Source organism: Lonchura striata, chromosome 27 (genome assembly GCF_046129695.1).
Source record: "Lonchura striata isolate bLonStr1 chromosome 27, bLonStr1.mat, whole genome shotgun sequence".
In the NCBI taxonomy this organism is placed as follows: domain Eukaryota; kingdom Metazoa; phylum Chordata; class Aves; order Passeriformes; family Estrildidae; genus Lonchura; species Lonchura striata.
The window spans coordinates 5,273,199-5,290,953 of record NC_134629.1 but is presented as its reverse complement, the minus strand read 5'-3'; the positions used below and the strand labels follow the sequence as shown (position 1 = coordinate 5,290,953).

At 69.0% G+C, this 17,755-nt stretch overlaps 1 protein-coding gene across 1 annotated transcript; it reads left to right on the top strand.

Moving 5' to 3' along the window:
* Positions 1 to 1,482: 1,482 nt before the first annotated feature.
* On the top strand, positions 1,483 to 15,896 carry AGAP2 (ArfGAP with GTPase domain, ankyrin repeat and PH domain 2). Its single transcript, XM_077788626.1, has 19 exons — positions 1,483 to 1,660; positions 3,809 to 3,867; positions 3,948 to 4,035; positions 5,480 to 5,565; positions 5,641 to 5,782; positions 5,861 to 5,995; positions 6,662 to 6,783; positions 6,860 to 7,012; positions 7,572 to 7,658; positions 7,736 to 7,840; positions 7,912 to 8,056; positions 8,129 to 8,239; positions 9,179 to 9,310; positions 9,583 to 9,642; positions 9,859 to 10,010; positions 10,083 to 10,173; positions 12,068 to 12,290; positions 13,324 to 13,579; positions 15,071 to 15,896. The coding sequence occupies exons 1-19, from the start codon at positions 1,549 to 1,551 to the stop codon at positions 15,326 to 15,328; spliced, it is 2,517 nt and encodes an 838-aa protein (XP_077644752.1). The 5' UTR covers positions 1,483 to 1,548; the 3' UTR covers positions 15,329 to 15,896.
* The last annotated feature ends 1,859 nt before the right edge of the window (positions 15,897 to 17,755 follow it).

Below are 17,755 nucleotides of genomic sequence, written 5' to 3'. Positions count from 1 at the left end.
GGGGGGTCCCGGGCATGACCCCCCCGGCCCCGTAACCCCCCATCCCTCCGTCTCCCCCTCCCCCGTAGCCCCCGCACCCCCTCCCCATCACCGCCCCGTGTCCCTCACGCCCCAGCTCCGCTCCCGACCCCCCAAACCGGTAACCGCCCCCCCCCCTGCCCAACCCCGGACCCCCCGGTCCCCACAGCCCCCCTCCCCCCGCCCTGACTCCCCCCGATCCTCCCCCGCCCCCAGAAGCCCCCGGCCCCTGCCCTGCCCCGCTCGGGGGGATCCCCCCGCGATGCCCCCCGGCCGCTAACCGGGGGTGAGGGGGGGTGGTCCCGATCCGCGGCCGGCGGGGGGGTGCCTGCATTTCGGGGGGGGGGCGGCGGCGGTTCCAACCCCTCCGGGGGCGGGCGAGCGGCGAAGGCTTCGGGGAGGCAGGGCCGGGGGTGGGACCGGAGCATCACCGGCACCGGCGGCCGCGGCGCCGCGCGGGGATCCAGGGGGGCCGGGGGGGCGCCCCGGGGGGGCCCTGCCCGCACCCATGAGCAGGACCACCGGCCTCCAGCGCAGGACCACCTACCTCATCTCGCTCACGCTGGTCAAGCTCGAGTCGGTGGGCGCCGCGGGGGAGGCGGAGGAGGCGGGGGGTGGCGGCGATGGAGCCCCTGGCCCCGGCGGGGCTGCGGCCGCCCCCCGCACCCCCGAGCCCGGCCGAGCCCGGCGGCCCGAGCGGCTCTTCCAGCGGCAGGACGCGCTCCGGATAAGTACGGCCGGTCCCGGCCCCCCCGGCCCCGACGCCCCCCGCCCCCGCTCGCCCGCCTCGCCCCCCGCCGTGCCCCCCAAACCCGACCCGGCCACGCTGCCCCCCCGCCCCCGGCGGTGCCCCCCAAACCCGACCCGGCCACGCTGCCCCCCGTGCCCCCCGCCGTGCCCCCCAAACCCGACCCGGCCACGCTGCCCCCCGCCGTGCCCCCCAAACCCGACCCGGCGCTGCTGCCCCCCCCGCTCCCGGCCTTGCCCCCCAAAGCCGACCCCCGTGGGGCCAAGGGCACCTTGCAGGGGCCGGGGGAGCGGGCTCTGGCCGCGCTGGACATCCCCCAGCCCGCCGCGGCCCCCCGCCGCCCGCTGCTGAGCCAGGCCACCTGGGGGGGCCCCGAGGGACCCCCGGAGGGAGGCAGGGCCCCCCCGCCGCCCCCGGAGCCCCCCGCCGCCTCCCCGCACCCCTCCGCCGGCGCCCGCCGCCTCCGCCTGGCCGGCCCCAAAGCCCCCAAAGCCGCGAGCGGCGGGGGGACCCGCGGCACCCCCGACCCCCGGGCGGGCAAGGCCCCCCCAAAACCGGCCGGCAGCCGCCTCTCGTGGCCCGAGGGAGAGGGGAAGGGGCGCCCCAAGGCGGGGGGCAAGAGCGAGGGGCCCCCCCGGGCCCGGCTGTCCCCCAGCAAGGGCAAGAGCAAGACCCTGGACTACAGCGACCTGCAGCCGGGGGGGCTGGTGCCCGCCCCGGCCCCCGAGACCGGGCTGAAGCGGGGACGCGAGGGGGGTCGCGCCTCCACCCGCGACCGAAAGATGCTCAAGTTCATCAGCGGCATCTTCACCAAGAGCCCCGCGGCGACCCCCACGCACCCCGCGCCCCCCTGGTCTCCCCCCGGCGCCGACCCGGCCAGTGCCGCCCCGCACAGTGAGTACCGGCCCGCGGCAGCCCGGGGGTCGCCCCGGCCGTGGCTCGGTGTCCCCGCGCCCCCCCCGGTGACCTGGGGCAGGCGTACCGGTGCGCGCTGTTTGGCCGTGGTGTTGTGCCTCAGTTTCCCCGGCGGGCGGAGGAGGCGCCCGGACCCGCGGGTCGCGTGTGGGGCAGCAGGACCCGTCTGCTCCCGGTGGCTGTGGGGTGGGGGGTACGGGGGGCACAGGCGGGCACAGGGGGCACGGGGGGCACGGGGGGCACAGCGGGGCTGTGACCCCGGGCTGGGCCGGGCCGTGTTTGTGCCTTGGGGGCGATGTGAGGTGTCCGACCCGGCGGGGGCCGGTGCTGCTGGGGATTCCCGTGGTGGGGATCCCGTGCCTCGGTTTCCCCGCTGGGGGAACTCCACGGGGGTCAGGCGCGACCCCCTCCCCACCCCCGTTGTTCCGTCGTCGCGCCATCCGTCCGTCTGTCCTCGCCTCCATCCGTGCGTCACACCCGCGCATCCTGTCCCCCATCTGTCCGGCCACCCCACGGCCCCCCGTGTCCTTCTGTCCCCCCCGGCACCCCTGTGCCTTCCTGCGCACCTTGGCACCGCGGGGCGCGTGGGCAGCACCTGCAGGGCCGGGGGTGGCAGCTCGGTGACAATGCGAGGGGTGACAGGCAGCAGCGTTAACCCTTTCCCGGCTGGCGCGCGCCTGGCACGGACCCGGCTCCGTGCTGGTGGCAGAAACTGAGGCACAGAAATGGGGGGGGACCCCCTGACTGTGTCCTGCCTCGGGTTCCCCTTTGGTGGTGCCACCTCTGCCCAGAGGGGATGCCAGGTAGGAGATGTGGGGGGGGCACAGGGCACGTCCTCGTGCCAGGCCAGGCGCTTGTGCCGCGCCGTGTCCTTGTGTGCCACACGAGCTGCCGCCTCAGCCTGGTGCCCGCCGTGTCCTCGTGTCATGTCCTGTCCTCGTGCCACACCGTGTCCCGGTGCCACACTGCATGCCGTGTCCCTTGTGCCACACCATGTCCTTGTGCCACACGTGTCCCAATGCCACGCTGCATGCCGTGTCCCTTGTGCCATGCCTCATCCTTGTGCCACACGTGTCCCTCGTGCCACACCATGTCCTTGTGCCACACCGTGTCCCAATGCCACACTGCATGCCGTGTCCCTCGTGCCACACCATGTCCTTGTGCCACACCGTGTCCCGATGCCACGCTGCATACTGTGTCCCTCGTCCTTGTGCCACACCATGTCCTTGTGCCACATCATGTCCCAATGCCACGCTGCATGCCGTGTCCCTCATCCATGTGCCAAACCCAGTGCCACACCACGTCCCAGTGCCACACTGCATGCCATGTCCCTTGTGCCATGCCTCATCCTTGTGCCAAACCATGTCCCAGTGCCATGCTGCATGCCGTGTCCCTCGTCCTCGTGCCACACCATGTCCCAGTGCCACACCACATCCCAGTGCCACACTGCCACGCCGTGCCCTGGCGTCCATCGCGTCCCTGTGCCACACCTCGTGCTCACGCCATGCTGCATCCTCAGCCTGAGGTTGTCGTGCACCGCTGGCATCGTGTCCATCGTGTGCCACGATCCACGGCGTCCCTGTGCCACCCCTCATCCTCCCGCCACGCCGTGTCCTGGTGCCCGTCGTGTCCTCATGCCACATCCTCGCGCTGGTGGCGCCCGCTGTGGCCTGCTTCCCGCTGTGTCCCCATGCCACACCACGCCCTGGTGCCACGCTGTGCCCTCGTGGCTGCCGCACCCCGGAATCGTTGTGTCCCCATGCCACGCCGCGTCCTTGCCCCGACGGTGTCCTGGTGCCCGTCCCCGTTCCCATCGTGTCCCTGTGCCCCGCCGCGCTCCCCCATGCGTGCCCACCGTGTCCCCGTGCCCTCTGCGTCCTCGTGCCTTGGCACACGACGCCTCGTGCTGCCACGTCCCCGTCCCTGCCACGTGGCATCTGCGCGTCCTGCCGCCGCCCCCGCGGGCCCGCTGCCGTTGCTGGGTGACAGCTGGTGGCCGCCCACGCAGGAAGCTGCTGCTGCGCTGCGGGGTGGGGCCCCCCGGGGATTGGGGCTCCTGGGGGTGCCGGGGGCTGCTGGGGGGTGCCCGGGCTTCCCGGGCTCTGTCTCACCCATCTCCCTCCGCAGAGGCCTTGGTCAACAGCCAGGAGTGGACCCTGGGCCGCTCTATCCCCGAGATCCGCCTGGTGGGTGCCGTGTCCCCGTGTCCCCGTGTCCCCCGAGGACCATGTCCTCAGCCATCCTGACATCCCCTCTGCCCACCCAGGGGGTCCTGGGCAGCAGCAAGAGCGGGAAGTCGGCGCTCGTCCATCGGTTCCTCACTGGCTCCTACGTGGGCTTGGAGCCCACCGAGAGTGAGTGGTCATCGGGAGGACATGGGCATGGGATGGGCATGACCATGGGCATGGGATGGGCGTGGGATGGACATGACCATGGTCATGGGATGGATGTGACCATGGGCAGGGGATGGGCACAACCATGGTCATGAGATAGGTGTGACCATGGGCATGGGATGGGCGTGGGATGGACATGACCATGGGCATGGGATGGACATGACCATGGGCATGGGATGGACATGGCTATGGGCATGGGATGGACGTGACCATGGTCATGGGATGGATGTGACCATGGTCAGGGGATAGATGTGACCATGGGCATGGGATGGACACAACCACGGGCATAGATGGATGTGACCATGGGCATGAGATAGGTGTGACCATGGGCATGGGATGGACATGACCATGGGCATGGGATGGACACGGCCATGGGCATGGACGTGACCTTGGTCATGGGATGGATGTGACCATGGGCAGGGGATAGATGTCACCATGGGCATGGGATGGACACAACCACGGGCATAGATGGATGTGACCATGGGCATGAGATAGGTGTGACCATGGGCATGGGATGGATATGACCATGGGCATGGGATGGACACGACCATGGGCATGGACGTGACTTTGGCCATGGCATGGAAGTGACCATGGGCAGGGGATAGATGTCACCATGGGCATGGGATGGACACAACCACGGGCATAGATGGATGTGACCATGGGCATGAGATAGGTGTGACCATGGGCATGGGATGGACATGACCATGGGCATGGGATGGACACGGCCATGGGCATGGACGTGACCTTGGTCATGGGATGGATGTGACCATGGTCAGGGGATAGATGTCACCATGGGCATGGGATGGAAGTGACCATGGGCGTGGGATGGACACGGCCATGGGCAAGGGATGGATGTGACCATGGGTGTGGGATGGACATGACCATGGGCATGGGATGGGTGTGACCATGGGCAGGGGATGGACACGACCATGGGCATGGGATGGACATGGCCATGGGCGTGGGATGGACACAACCATGGGCATGGGATGGGCGTGACCATGGGCATGGGATGGATGTGACCATGGGCGTGGGATGGGTGTGACCATTGGCATGTCACAGGGATCAGTTCAGTGATGGAGTGGCCATGGGGATGGAGGTGCAGGACTGGACATCTCCATGGACCTGGGCTTGGGATGGACACGTGGTGGGGCTGGGCATGACCATGGCATGGACACGGTCATGGAATGGACACGGTCGTGATGCTGGGCATGGACAGGCGTGGAGATGGCGAAGGGGTTGGACGTGGCCGCAGAATGGACAAGGCCACGGTGCTGGTCATGGCTGCGGGACTTTTGGGGTCAAAGTGCTGGTCACACCTGGTGCTGGCCATGGCCACGGGAGGTTCCATCCCCGTGGGCGGAGCACACCTGCAGGGTCCCCCCTTCGCCTCCCCCCACCACTGCAGGTGGCCAGTTCAAGCATGAGGTGACGGTTGATGGCCAGAGCCACCTCCTGCTCATCCGGGAGGAGGCCGGCGCCCCGGACGCGCAGGTACGGGGGGACCGGGGGCCGGGGGGGGCCACGTCGGCCAGAGCCAAGCCCTGAGCCCCGCCCGTGGCCCCCCAGTTTGCCAGCTGGGCGGACGCCGTCGTCTTCGTCTTCAGCCTGGAGAGCGAGAGCAGCTTCGAGGAGGTGACGCGGCTGCACGCGCTGCTCAGCGACCTCCGCGGCACCAGCGACGTGGCCCTGGCGCTGGTGGGCACCCAGGGTGAGCCAGGGGCGCGCGGGGGATCTGCGGGGCCGGGAGCAGGACGGGGCAGCCCCGGCTGACCCCCCGACTCCCCAGACAAGATCAGCTCGTCCAGCCCGCGGGTGGTGGAGGACGCGCGCGCCCGGGCGCTCTGCGAGGTCATGCGGCGCTGCCTCTACTACGAGACCTGCGCCACCTACGGCCTCAACGTGGACCGGGTCTTCACCGAGGGTGGGTGGTGCCATGGGGTGATGGGGACAGTGACCAGCGTGTGGTGGGCACCATGGCCTGGTGGGATGGGGATGGTAGCCAGGGTGGAATGGCCGCAGTGACCTGGTCAGACAGGGATGGTGGCCAGCGTGGGGTCACGTCTGGGTCGAGGGGAGTGGTGGCCAGATGGCACAGGGCCATGTCTAGGTGAGACAGGGACTGTGTCCAGGTGGGATGGAGACAGTGGACAGGGTAGCACAAGGAACTGTGTCCAGGTGGGGTGGACCCATGTCTGGGTAGGTCAGGGATCATGTCCACCCCATGTGGGATGGGGGCTACATTCAGGTAGGATGGAAACAGTGTCCAGGTGGGATGAGGGTGGGGACAGTGTCCAGGTGGGATGAGGGTGGGGCCCATGCCCAGGTGGGTGGGGCCCATGCCCAGGTGGGATGGGGACAGTGTCCAGGTGGGATGAGGATGGGGACAGTGTCCAGGTGGGATGGGGCCCATGCCCAGGTGGGATGAGGGTGGGGCCCATGCCCAGGTGGGATGGGGCCCATGCCCAGGTGGGATGAGGGTGGGGCCCATGCCCAGGTGGGATGAGGGTGGGGACCATGCCCAGGTGGGTATCCAGGCCGGTGGCCGGGCAGGTTGGGGTCCGGCCCTCCTGACTCCGTGTCCCTGCAGTGGCCCAGAAGGCCGTGGCGCTGAAGAAGCAGCAGCAGCTGATGGCGTCCTGCAAGTCCCTGCCCAGCTCCCCGAGCCACTCGGCCGCCTCCACCCCCGTGGGGGGCGTCCACCCCAGCCAGGTGAGCCCCGGCCCCCCGCCCCGGCCCCCCGCCCCGGCCCCCCGCCGCAGCCCCGGCTGAGCCCGCGTCCCCCCAGACCAGCAACGGCGGCCACACCAGCGACTACTCGTCCTCACTGCCGTCCACGCCCAACGTGAGCCACCGGGAGCTGCGCGCCGAGACCCCGGCCCCGCCGGGCACCCCCGGCTCGCTGCACCGCGGGGCCAAGCGCCGCACCAGCCTCTTCGCCGTGAGTGCCCGCGGGCCCCGCCGCGGGTGGCACCGGGGGCGCCTGGCACCCCGGCTGCTCCCCTGGCATGGCGGTGGTGACACGGGGGGATGTGACATCCTGGCTGTCCCCCTGACGTTGTTACCCAGAACGTCATCTTGACAGGGTGGTGGCATTGAGGGGCATGTGGCACCCCAGGTGTCCCCTGGCGGGGTGGTGGCATTGAGGGGCACGTGGCATCTCAGTTGTCCCCTGGCGGGGTGGTGGTGGTGGCACTGAGGGACGTGTGGGCATCATGTGTGGGGATGGGGGACACAGAGGGCACCAGGGATGTCTCCACCAGGGGTTTTCTGCTGTGTCCTCTAGCAGGGTGGTGGGGACGCCTGGCATCCGTAGTGCCCGTTTGACATGGTGGTGGGGGTGGCACTGAGGGACGCGTGGGCACCCGGGGCGTTCCCACCATGGGCCCGCAGCGGTGGGGTCTGTGGCACCCCAATGTCCTCACCGCCGCGCTCCAGCAGTGGGGGACGTGCGGGCACGCCACGAGTGCCACCCCCTGTCCCTGTCGCTGTCCCCACAGACGCGCCGCGGCAGCGACTCCGAGAAGCGCAGCCTGGACAGCCGGGGCGAGGCGGCCGGCAGCGGCCGTGCCATCCCCATCAAGCAGGTGCGAGGTGGCGGTGGCGGGGGGACGCGGCAGGGTGCCAGCGTCCCCTCTGTCCCCTCACCGCTCCCCGTCCCCAGAGCTTCCTGCTGAAGCGCAGCGGCAACTCCCTGAACAAGGAGTGGAAGAAGAAATACGTGACCCTGTCCAGCAACGGCCTCCTCTTCTACCACCCCAGCATCAACGTGAGCGTCCCCGTCCCCCCGTGGTCCCCAAAGGCTGGGAGAGCCCAGCGTCACCCGCGCTGTCCCCCCAGGACTACATCCACAGCACCCACGGGAAGGAGATGGACCTGCTGCGCACCACGGTCAAGGTGCCCGGGAAGCGCCCGCCGCGCGCCATCTCCGCCTGCGGCCCCTCGGCCAGCATCAACGGGCTGCTGCGGGACCCCGAGGCGGGCGGTGAGCGCCGGGGCCGCCGGGGGCCGGGCGACACCACGGGGACCGCCGTGACACCGTCCCTCCCCCTCGCAGCCGGTGTCCCCTCCGTGGGGCTCAGCCTGCCCCCCGAGCCGGGGCTGAAGGTGGTGGGCAAGGGGTCCCTGCAGCGCTGCGCCTCCGCCTCCGGCGCCAAGCTCGCCTCAGGTGAGTGGCACCAGCACCAGCAGGGACGTGGCCACCTCTCGGGCCACCCACGGGGACTTCCCCGTGGTGGCCTCACTGAGCGTGGTGACTCCTGAGCAGCTCAGGAAGCTGGTGGCCCTTGGTGGCCCTGGTGGTTCTGGTGGCTCTGGAGGCCACTGGTGGTCCTGGCGAGCCCAGGGACCAGGTGGCCCTTGCTGACCACAATAACCCTGGTGGTCCTGGTGAGCCCAGGGACCAGGTGGCCCTTGCTGACCACAATAACCCTGGTGGTCCTGGCGAGCCCAGGGACCAGGTGGCCCTTGCTGACCACAATAACCCTGGTGGTCCTGGTGAGCCCAGGGACCAGGTGGCCCTTTGGTGGTGCTGGTGGCCACAGAGGAACTGCTGGCTCTGGCGACCATGCGGGTCCGGGAGTCCCAGAGGCCACAATGGGGAGCCTGGTGAGCCCATGTGGGCCTGGTGACCCTCATGAGTCTGGTGAGCCAAGGGGTTCTTGTGAGACCCTGGTGGCCCCAGGGATTTTGGTAAGACCAATGAACTTGGTGGCCTTGGGGGTGGGTCCTGGTGATCGCAGTGAGATCGGGGACGCCGGTGAGCTCTGGTGGCCCCAGTATGCCCAGCACCTCTGGGGTACTTCTGACCCTGTGACCCCAGTGAGTCCAGAGGCCCTGGTGGCCCAAGTGACAGTGCTGAGCCCAGAGGATTTGGTGACCCTGCTAGCCCTGACCTGAGTGGCTCTGATGGACCTGGTGACCCTGGTGGCCCTGACCTGGGTGGTTCTGATGGACCTGGTGACCCTGCTGACCCTGACCTGAGTGGCTCTGATGGACCTGGTGACCCTGGTGGCCTCGGTGGTCCTGGGGAGCTCCCTGGTGCTCAGGGGCCTGGTGAGCCCAGTGACCCCGGTGTCCACGGTGCCCGTGGGTGGTCTCTTGGCAGAGTCGCCGCTGTCCTTCGAGGCCGTGTCCAGCAGGGACCCTCCTCCGTCGCCGCTGGTGGACAGGAAGAAGCACCGGCGGAAGAAGCTGATGACGCCGTCCAAGACCGAGGGCTCGGGTGGGCAGGCAGAAGGTGGGTGCCACGGCCATGCGTCCCCAGCCCCGGTCACCATGACACAGTGGGGACAAGGCCACCATCCTCCACGGCGGTGATGCCCCCGAATTCGGGGAGATCTGGGGTGATGCTGCCCCTCACGCCCCCGTCCACGCTCGGCCACGCTGTCCACGCATCCCCCTCGCTCCGCCACTGCCTGCCACCTTCTGCACCGTCCCCAGGGCTTCGTGGGCCCCCCTGACTCTGTCCCCGTTTCCTCTCTCTACTCCTGCTGCCCGGACCCTCCGCAGCCAAGCGCAAAATGTGGAAATTAAAAAGTTTTGGTAGTTTAAGAAATATTTATAAAACAGGTAACGTGGCGCGAGCGGTGCCTGCCGTGCATGTGGCTGTGCCCCCCCTTGCCTGCTGCTAGCGCACACCCCGGCAGGGGTGCGGACACTGGGGAGGGGGGTCGGGCACAATTTGGGTGCCAGGGGTGGATGTGGGGGGGCTGGAGTGGGTGCTGGGCCAGCGGGTGCAGGACCCCCCCCGTCCCACCGTCCCCCCGGGGGTCTCTGGTCCCGCAGAGGAGGAGAACTTTGAGTTCCTGATCGTGTCGAGCACGGGGCAGACGTGGCACTTCGAGGCCGGCAGCTTCGAGGAGCGCGACGCGTGGGTGCAGGCCATCGAGAGCCAGATCCTGGCCAGCCTGCAGTGCTGCGAGAGCAGCAAGAACAAGGTGGGACCTCGGCGGGGGCTGCCAGGGTCCCCCGTGCCACCCCCCGCCCCTGTCACCGCCGTGTCCCTCCAGGCGCGCACGGACAGCCAGAGCGAGGCCGTGGCCATCCAGGCCATCCGCAACGCCCGCGGGAACTCGCTCTGCGTGGACTGCGGGGCACCCAGTGAGTCCGGGGGGACACGGGGACACGGGTGGGCTGGGACATGGGGGAACAGCAGGGGACACGGGTGGGGTGGGACATGGGGGACAGCGGGGGACACGGGTGGGCGTGGGACATGGGGGGACAGCAGGGACACAGGTGGGCGTGGGACATGGGGGGACACGGGTGGGGTGGGACATGGGGGAACAGCAGGGGACACGGGTGGGGTGGGACATGGGGGACAGCGGGGGACACGGGTGGGCGTGGGACATGTGGGCACAGTGGGGGACACGGGTGGGTGTGGGACATGGGGGACAGCGGGGGACACGGGTGGGCGTGGGACATGGGGGACACGGGTGGGTGTGGAACATGGGGGACAGGGGGGACACGGGTGGGTGTGGGACATGGGGGGACACGGGTGGGGTGGGACATGGGGGGACAGTGGGGAACAGCAGGGGACACGGGTGGGGTGGGACATGGGGGGACACGGGTGGGCGTGGGACATGGGGGACAGCGGGGGACACGGGTGGGCGTGGGACATGGGGGACACGGGTGGGCGTGGGACATGGGGGACACGCGGGACATGGGTGGGCATGGGACATGGGGGACAGCGGGGGACATGGGGGGACACGGGTGGGTGTGGGACATGGGGGACAGCGGGGGACACGGGTGGGGTGGGACATGGGGGAACAGCGGGGGACACGGGTGGGGTGGGACATGGGGGGACACGGGTGGGTGTGGGACATGGGGGGACACGGGTGGGTGTGGGACATGGGGGACACGCGGGACATGGGTGGGCGTGGGACATGGGGGACAGCGGGGGACATGGGGGGACACGGGTGGGTGTGGGACATGGGGGGACAGCGGGGGACATGGGGGACACGGGTGGGTGTGGGACATGGGGGGACACGGGTGGGTGTGGGACATGGGGGACAGCGGGGACACGGGCCCTGCAGAGCCCTGAATGCAGGGGGTGATGCCACCCGGTGAGATTGGGCCACCGGCCATGGCCACTTGGCAACCGGGGCGAGGGGGGGCTGTGGGACACGGGAGGCCACGTGTGACGTGATGCCACGGGTCACACGATGTCCCGGGCCAACATGATGTGTTGGCATGTGCCACGGGATGCCGTGGGCCACACGATGGATGGCACGGGCCACACGGTGCCATGGGCCACACCATGCCAGGGTCACACAGTGCCATAAGCCACACAATGCCGTGGGACACGTGATGTCATGGGTGACATGATGGATGGCACAGGACACACGGTGCCATGGGTCACACCATGCCATAAACCACAAAATACTGTGGGCCATGTGATGCCATGGGTGACACGATGCCAGGGGTGACATGATGCCATGGGCCACACGATGAATGGCATGGGCCACACATTGCCATGGGTCACACAGTGCCACAAGCCACATAATGCCATGGGACACGTGATGTCATGGGTGACATGATGGATGGCACAGGACACACGGTGCCATGGGTCACACCATGCCAGGGTCACACAGTCATAAGCCACACAATGCCGTGGGACATGTGATGCCATGGGTGACACGATGCCATGGGTCACACGATGGATGGCATGGACCACACATTGCCATGGGTCACACAATGCCCTAAGCCACAAAATGCTGTGGGACACATGATGCCATGGGTGACACGATGCCAGGGGTGACATGATGGATGGCGCAGGACACACGGTGCCATGGGCCACACCATGCCAGGGTCACCAATGCCATAAGCCACACAATGGGACACGCGATGCCACGGGTGACACGATGCCACGCGGTGCCATGACCGGCACCACGTCACGGATCACCGCGCCCACGTGCCAGGCTCTCTCTGTCCGTACCACCCCAGGGGTGCCGCAGCTCAGGCGCCACCCCACTGACGCCCCCCGCTCGCCCCGCAGACCCCACGTGGGCCAGCCTGAACCTGGGCGCCCTGATCTGCATCGAGTGCTCGGGCATCCACCGCAACCTGGGCACGCATGTGTCACGCGTGCGCTCGCTGGACCTGGACGACTGGCCGCGGGAGCTGACCCTGGTGCTCACGGCCATCGGCAACGCCACCGCCAACAGCATCTGGGAGCAGAACCCGCGCGGCCGCTGCAAGCCCACCCACGAGTCCTCCCGGTGGGTGCCCCCGGCCCGCCCCGCTGCCACGCCTCGGCTCCGGTGCCGCCGTGATGCCAGCCTGCCATCCCCGATGCCACCACGTGTCCCTGTCCTCCATGCCACCGTGATGCCACCACGTGTCCCTGTCCTCCATGCCACCATCCCTGATACCACCACGTGTCCCTGTCCTCCATGTCACCGTGATGCCACCCTGCCATACCTGATGCCACCACGTGTCCCTGTCCTCCATGCCACCATCCCTGATACCACCACGTGTCCCTGTCCTCCATGTCACCGTGATGCCACCCTGCCATACCTGATGCCACCACGTGTCCCTGTCCTCCATGCCACCCCACCATCCCCGATGCCACCACGTGTTCCTGTCCTCCATGTCACCGTGATGCCACCCTGCCATACCTGATGCCACCACGTGTCCCTGTCCTCCATGCCACCCCACCATCCCCGATGCCACCACGTGTTCCTGTCCTCCATGTCACCGTGATGCCACCCTGCCATCCCTGATGTCACCATGTGTCCCTGTCCTCTATGCCACCATGATGTCACCCTACCATCCCTGATGCCAAATGTCCCTGTCCTCCGTGCCACTCTTCCATCCCTGATGCCCTGTGTCCCCCATGTCCCCGTGGTGCCACCCTCTGTCCCTAATGCCCCATGTCCCCTGTGTCCCCTGTGTCCCCGTGGTGCCACCCTGCTGTCCCTGACACCCCATGTCCTCTGTGTCCCCCGTGTCCCCGTGGTGCCACCCTGCTGTCCCTGACACCCCACATCCCCCATGTCCCCTGTGTCCCCTCTGTGCCCCATGGTGCCACCCTGCTGTCCCTCACACCCCATGTCCTCTGTGTCCCCCGTGTCCCCGTGGTGCCACCCTTCTGTCCCTCACACCCCATGTCCTCTGTGTTCCCTGTGTCCCCGTGGTGCCACCCTGCTGTCCCTGACACCCTGTGTCCCCCGTGTCCCCCGTGTCCCCGTGGTGCCACCCTGCTGTCCCTCACACCCCACATCCCCCATGCCCCCGTGTCCCCGTGCCCAGGGAGGAGAGGGAGTCGTGGATCCGTGCCAAGTACGAGCAGCGGCTGTTCCTGGCGCCGCTGCCCGCGGCCGAGGCGCCGCTGGCCGAGCGGCTGCTGGGCGCCGTGCGCGAGCGGGACGTGCCCGCCGTGCTGCTGCTGCTGGCCCACAGCCACAAGGAGCAGCTCAACGTGCCCACGGCGGACGCGGAGCGGCGCACGGCGCTGCACCTGGCCTGCGACACCGCCCAGGTGGTGGTCACCCAGCTGCTGGTGTGGGTACGTGCGGTGGCACGGCGGGGTCGCGGGGTGGCTCTGGGGGGGGACGATGGGTGGGCATGGGTGCTGTGGCACGGCCACGATGGGGGTGGCGCGGTTGTGGGGACCGTGACGTGGGTGTGGGGGATGGGGTGAGGTCATGGGGACCGTGGGGTGGTCTTGAGGGATGGGGGGTGGCCTTGGGAACCATGGCATGGCCAGGAGGCGAGTGACACGGCCATGAGGAGTGTGGGGTGGCTTTGGGGGACACGGTGCGGTCATGGGGGACATGGTGTGGTCATGGTGTGGTCATGGGGAACACGGTGTGGCCAGGAGGGACACGGTGTGGTTGTGGGGGACAGGGTGTGGTCATGGGGGACATGGTGTGGTCATGGTGTGGTCATGGGGGACACGGTGTGGTCATGGTGTGGTCATGGGGGACACGGTGTGGTCATGGTGTGGTCATGGGGGACATGGTATGGCCATGGGGAACATGGGGGACATGGTGCAGTCATGGGGGACACGGTGTGATCATGGGGGACATGGTGTGGCCATGGGGGACAGGGGGTGGTCATGGTGTGGCCATGGGGGACAGGGTGTGGTCATGGGGGACATGGTGTGGTCATGGTGTGGTCATGGGTGACATGGTGGCCATGGGGGACATGGGGGACACAGTGTGGCCGTGGGGGACACAGGGTAGTCTTGGGGGACATGGTATGGTCATGGGGGGTGTGAGGTGTTCATGGGGCAGCTGGAGTGGGCTTGGGGGTCACGGCACAGCCAGGAGGAAGATCGTGGGGTTGTGGGGACTGTGAGGTAGCTGTGGGGTTGTGGTTGCTGGACTTGGGGACTGTGATGTGGCCAGAGGGAAGATGACATGGTCATGGGGGACACGGTGTGGTCATGGTGTGGGCATGGGTGACGTGGCCAAGGGGGACATGGGGGACATGGTGTGGCCGTGGGGGACACAGTGTGGTCATGGGGAGACACTGTGGTCATGGTGTGGTCATGGGGGACATGGTGTGGTCATGGTGTGGTCATGGGGGACATGGGGTGGCTGTGGGGGGCACGGTGTGGTCATGGTATGGCCATGGGGGACACAGGGTGATCATGGGGGACACGGGGTTGTCATGGTGTGGCCAGGAGGGACACGGTGTGGTCATGGGGGACATGGTGTGGTCATGGGGACATGGTGTGGTCATGGTATGGCAATGGGGGACATGGTGTAGCCATGGGGGACATGGTGTGGTCGTAGGGGACATGGTGTGGTCATGGTATGGCCATGGGGGACACAGGGTGGTCATGGGGGACATGGGGTGGTCATGGTGTGGTCACGGTGTGGTCATGGGGAACACGCTACAGTCATGGGGACAACGGCACAACCATGGGGGATGTGGAAGCGCCCGTGGCAATCCTGGGGTGTGCCCAGACGCCCAGGGAGGACACGGGGGACGTGACCCGTCCCCGGGGGCCGCGCGGGGCCCCGCGGGTGACGCGTGGCCGTGCCCGCAGTACGGGGCCGACGTGCGCGCCCGGGACGGCCGCGGCCGCACCGCGCTGTTCTACGCCCGCCGCGCCGGCAGCCGCGAGTGCGCCGACATCCTGCTGCAGCACGGCTGCCCCGGCGAGGGGCCCGGCAGCCCCCCGACCCCCGGCAGCCCCCCGACCCCCGGGCCCCCGACCCCCGGCGGGCCCCCGACCCCCGGGCCCCGCCGCCGCAGCAGCTGTGCCAGCGTGGGGCCCTGCGAGCCCCGCTCTGCCCTCGTATAGCCCCGAGGGGCCCGGCGCCCCTGGGTGCCCATCCCGGTGCCACCCGCGGGGTCGCCCCTTGCCCACGGTTTGTACTTTTGATGCTCTATTTATTATCCTTTCCATGTCGGGGTCTCCGCTGGTCCTGCCCCCCTCTCCGTGCCAGGGACCCCCATGCCAGGGGCACAGTGATGCCACTGCCACTGCCACTGCCACCTCCCTGTCCCCTCCCCGGGGTATTGTGCCCCAGCGTGGGGTGGGCACAGCTGGGGTCGGGGTGACCTCTGCCCATGTCCCTGCCACCCCCGCCCGTGTCACCCTCACCCCCCCCGTTGCCCCCTGCTCACATCACCCCGTCCTGCCCCGTCCCCGCTCCCGCGTGCTGTGTCCCCCTCCCCTTGTCACCTCCCCAGCCGCGCCCCCTCCCCAAATCACCCTCGCCTTGCCACCCCCTCTGACCCGCCCCCGTGCCCCCGTGTCCCCCCCGGCCGTGCCCCCCGCCCTGGCACAGCCCCGGCTCGGTGGCAGGAGCAGAGCAGACCCCGACTCCCCTCCCCTCCTTTTCTACAACAACCTTTTGTACGCCCCCTCCCCTTCCCGTGCCCTGACACCCCCCCCGTGCCCCGAGCTCCCCCCGCCCCCCGTTTCTCGGCGTCCCCTCGGGATCCCCGTTAATTTATTGCTTTGTTTAGCGATAGGATAGAGCCAGCCCCTCTTCCCGCGGGGGGGCACCGCCGGCGGGACCCCCGACCCCTCCCGCCGGCCTGGGGGGGCCGCCGCGTCCCCCTCCCGGCCCCCCATGAATGTAGGGGCGCCCCAGCTGTGACGCCCCCGACACGCCCCGAGGGGCCGAGCCGGGGAGCCCGGGGGGCCCGGGGGGCCGGGGGGGGTCGGTGGGGGGGGCCCAGCCCCGGGGGTCGCCCGGGGGTCCGGGCCGTGTACAGCGTTTCCATCTCGCGGGTGTGACTGTAAGTACGTGACAATGTCGGACACTGGTGCTGTGACCCGGCTCGTCCTTCCCGCCGGGCACGGGGGGCACGGGAGTGCCAGGAACACAGGGGGTACAGCGGACATGGCACAGGGGACATGGATGGCACAGGGGACATGGCACAGGGCACATGGATGGCACAGAGGGGCACAGGGGGCACGGGAGTGCCAGGAACACAGGGGGTACAGCGGACATGGAGGGCACAGGGGACATGGATGGCACAGAGGGACACTGAGGGGCACCGGGGACACAGGGGACACAGAGGGGCACGGGGACATGGAGGGGCACAGGGGACATGGCACAGGGGACACAGAGGGGCACAGGGGACACTGAGGAGCACAGGGGACATGGCACAGGGGACATGGATGGCACAGAGGGGCACAGGGGACACAGGGGACATGGAGGGCACAAGGGGCACGGGGAGGCACAGGGGACACAGAGGGGCATGGGGGACATGGCACAGGGGACACAGAGGGGCACAAGGGACCTGGCACAGGGGACATGGCAGGAGCACGGGGGACACAGGGGACACGGATGGCACAGGGTACATGACACAGGGGACATGGATGGCACAGGGGACACAGAGGAGCACAGGGGACACAGAAGGGCACAGGGGACATGGCACAGGGGTCACAAATGGGCACAGGGGACATGGCAGGGGCACAGGTGACACAGGGGACATGGAGGGCACAGGGGACACGGGAGTGGCAGGGACACGGGGCACAGCGGACACGGAGGGCATGGGGGACATCGAGGGGCACAGGGGACATGGCACAGGGGACACAGAGGGGCACAGTGACATGGCACACGGGACATGGGTGGCACAGGGGACACAGAGGGGCACCGGGGACACGGAGGGGCACGGGGGACACCGAGGGGCACCGGGGAGCGGCCGCTGTCCCGGCCCGCGCCCCGCCGGTCACCGGGCCCCCCCGCACTGACCGGAACCGGGGGCGGGGGCGTGACCATCTGATCTGGAGGCGGGGCTTGAATAGTAATGAGATGGGCGTGGCCTGAGAGGGCGGTGATTTGATGCGAGAACGCTCGTATGTAAACAAGGGGGCGTGGCTAATGACTCAATACACGCCCAAAGGGAGCGGCTTGATAGGTAGGCGTGGCTTCGATGCAAATGAGGTGGGTGGGGCCACACCGGCGGCACAATGGGCGGGGTTTGCTGCGTGGGCGTGGCTTAGAAGGGCGTGTCACGATGTGGGCGTGGCCTGATGGAATGGGCGGAGCCAACCCCGCCCGGTGCCGGGAGAGGTGGCGGGGACACCGGGAGGGGATGGGGGTGTGCGGGGACACCGGGAGGGGCGGGGGGTGTGCGGGGACACCGGGAGGGGATGGGGGTGTGCGGGGACACCGGGAGGGGATGGGGGGGTGTGCGGGGACACCGGGAGGGGATGGGGGTGTGCGGGGACACCGGGAGGGGATGGGGGTGTGCGGGGACACCGGGAGGG

Excerpts from the sequence above, each read along its gene's own strand:
- AGAP2 (XM_077788626.1), top strand. The coding sequence starts at position 1,549 with ATGCTCAAGTTCATCAGCGGCATCTTCACCAAGAGCCCCGCGGCGACC. Across the intron at positions 5,996-6,661 it reads GGACCGGGTCTTCACCGAGG|TGGCCCAGAAGGCCGTGGCG; the intron begins GTGGGTGGTGCC and ends GTGTCCCTGCAG. Across the intron at positions 12,291-13,323 it reads CCCACCCACGAGTCCTCCCG|GGAGGAGAGGGAGTCGTGGA; the intron begins GTGGGTGCCCCC and ends CCCCGTGCCCAG.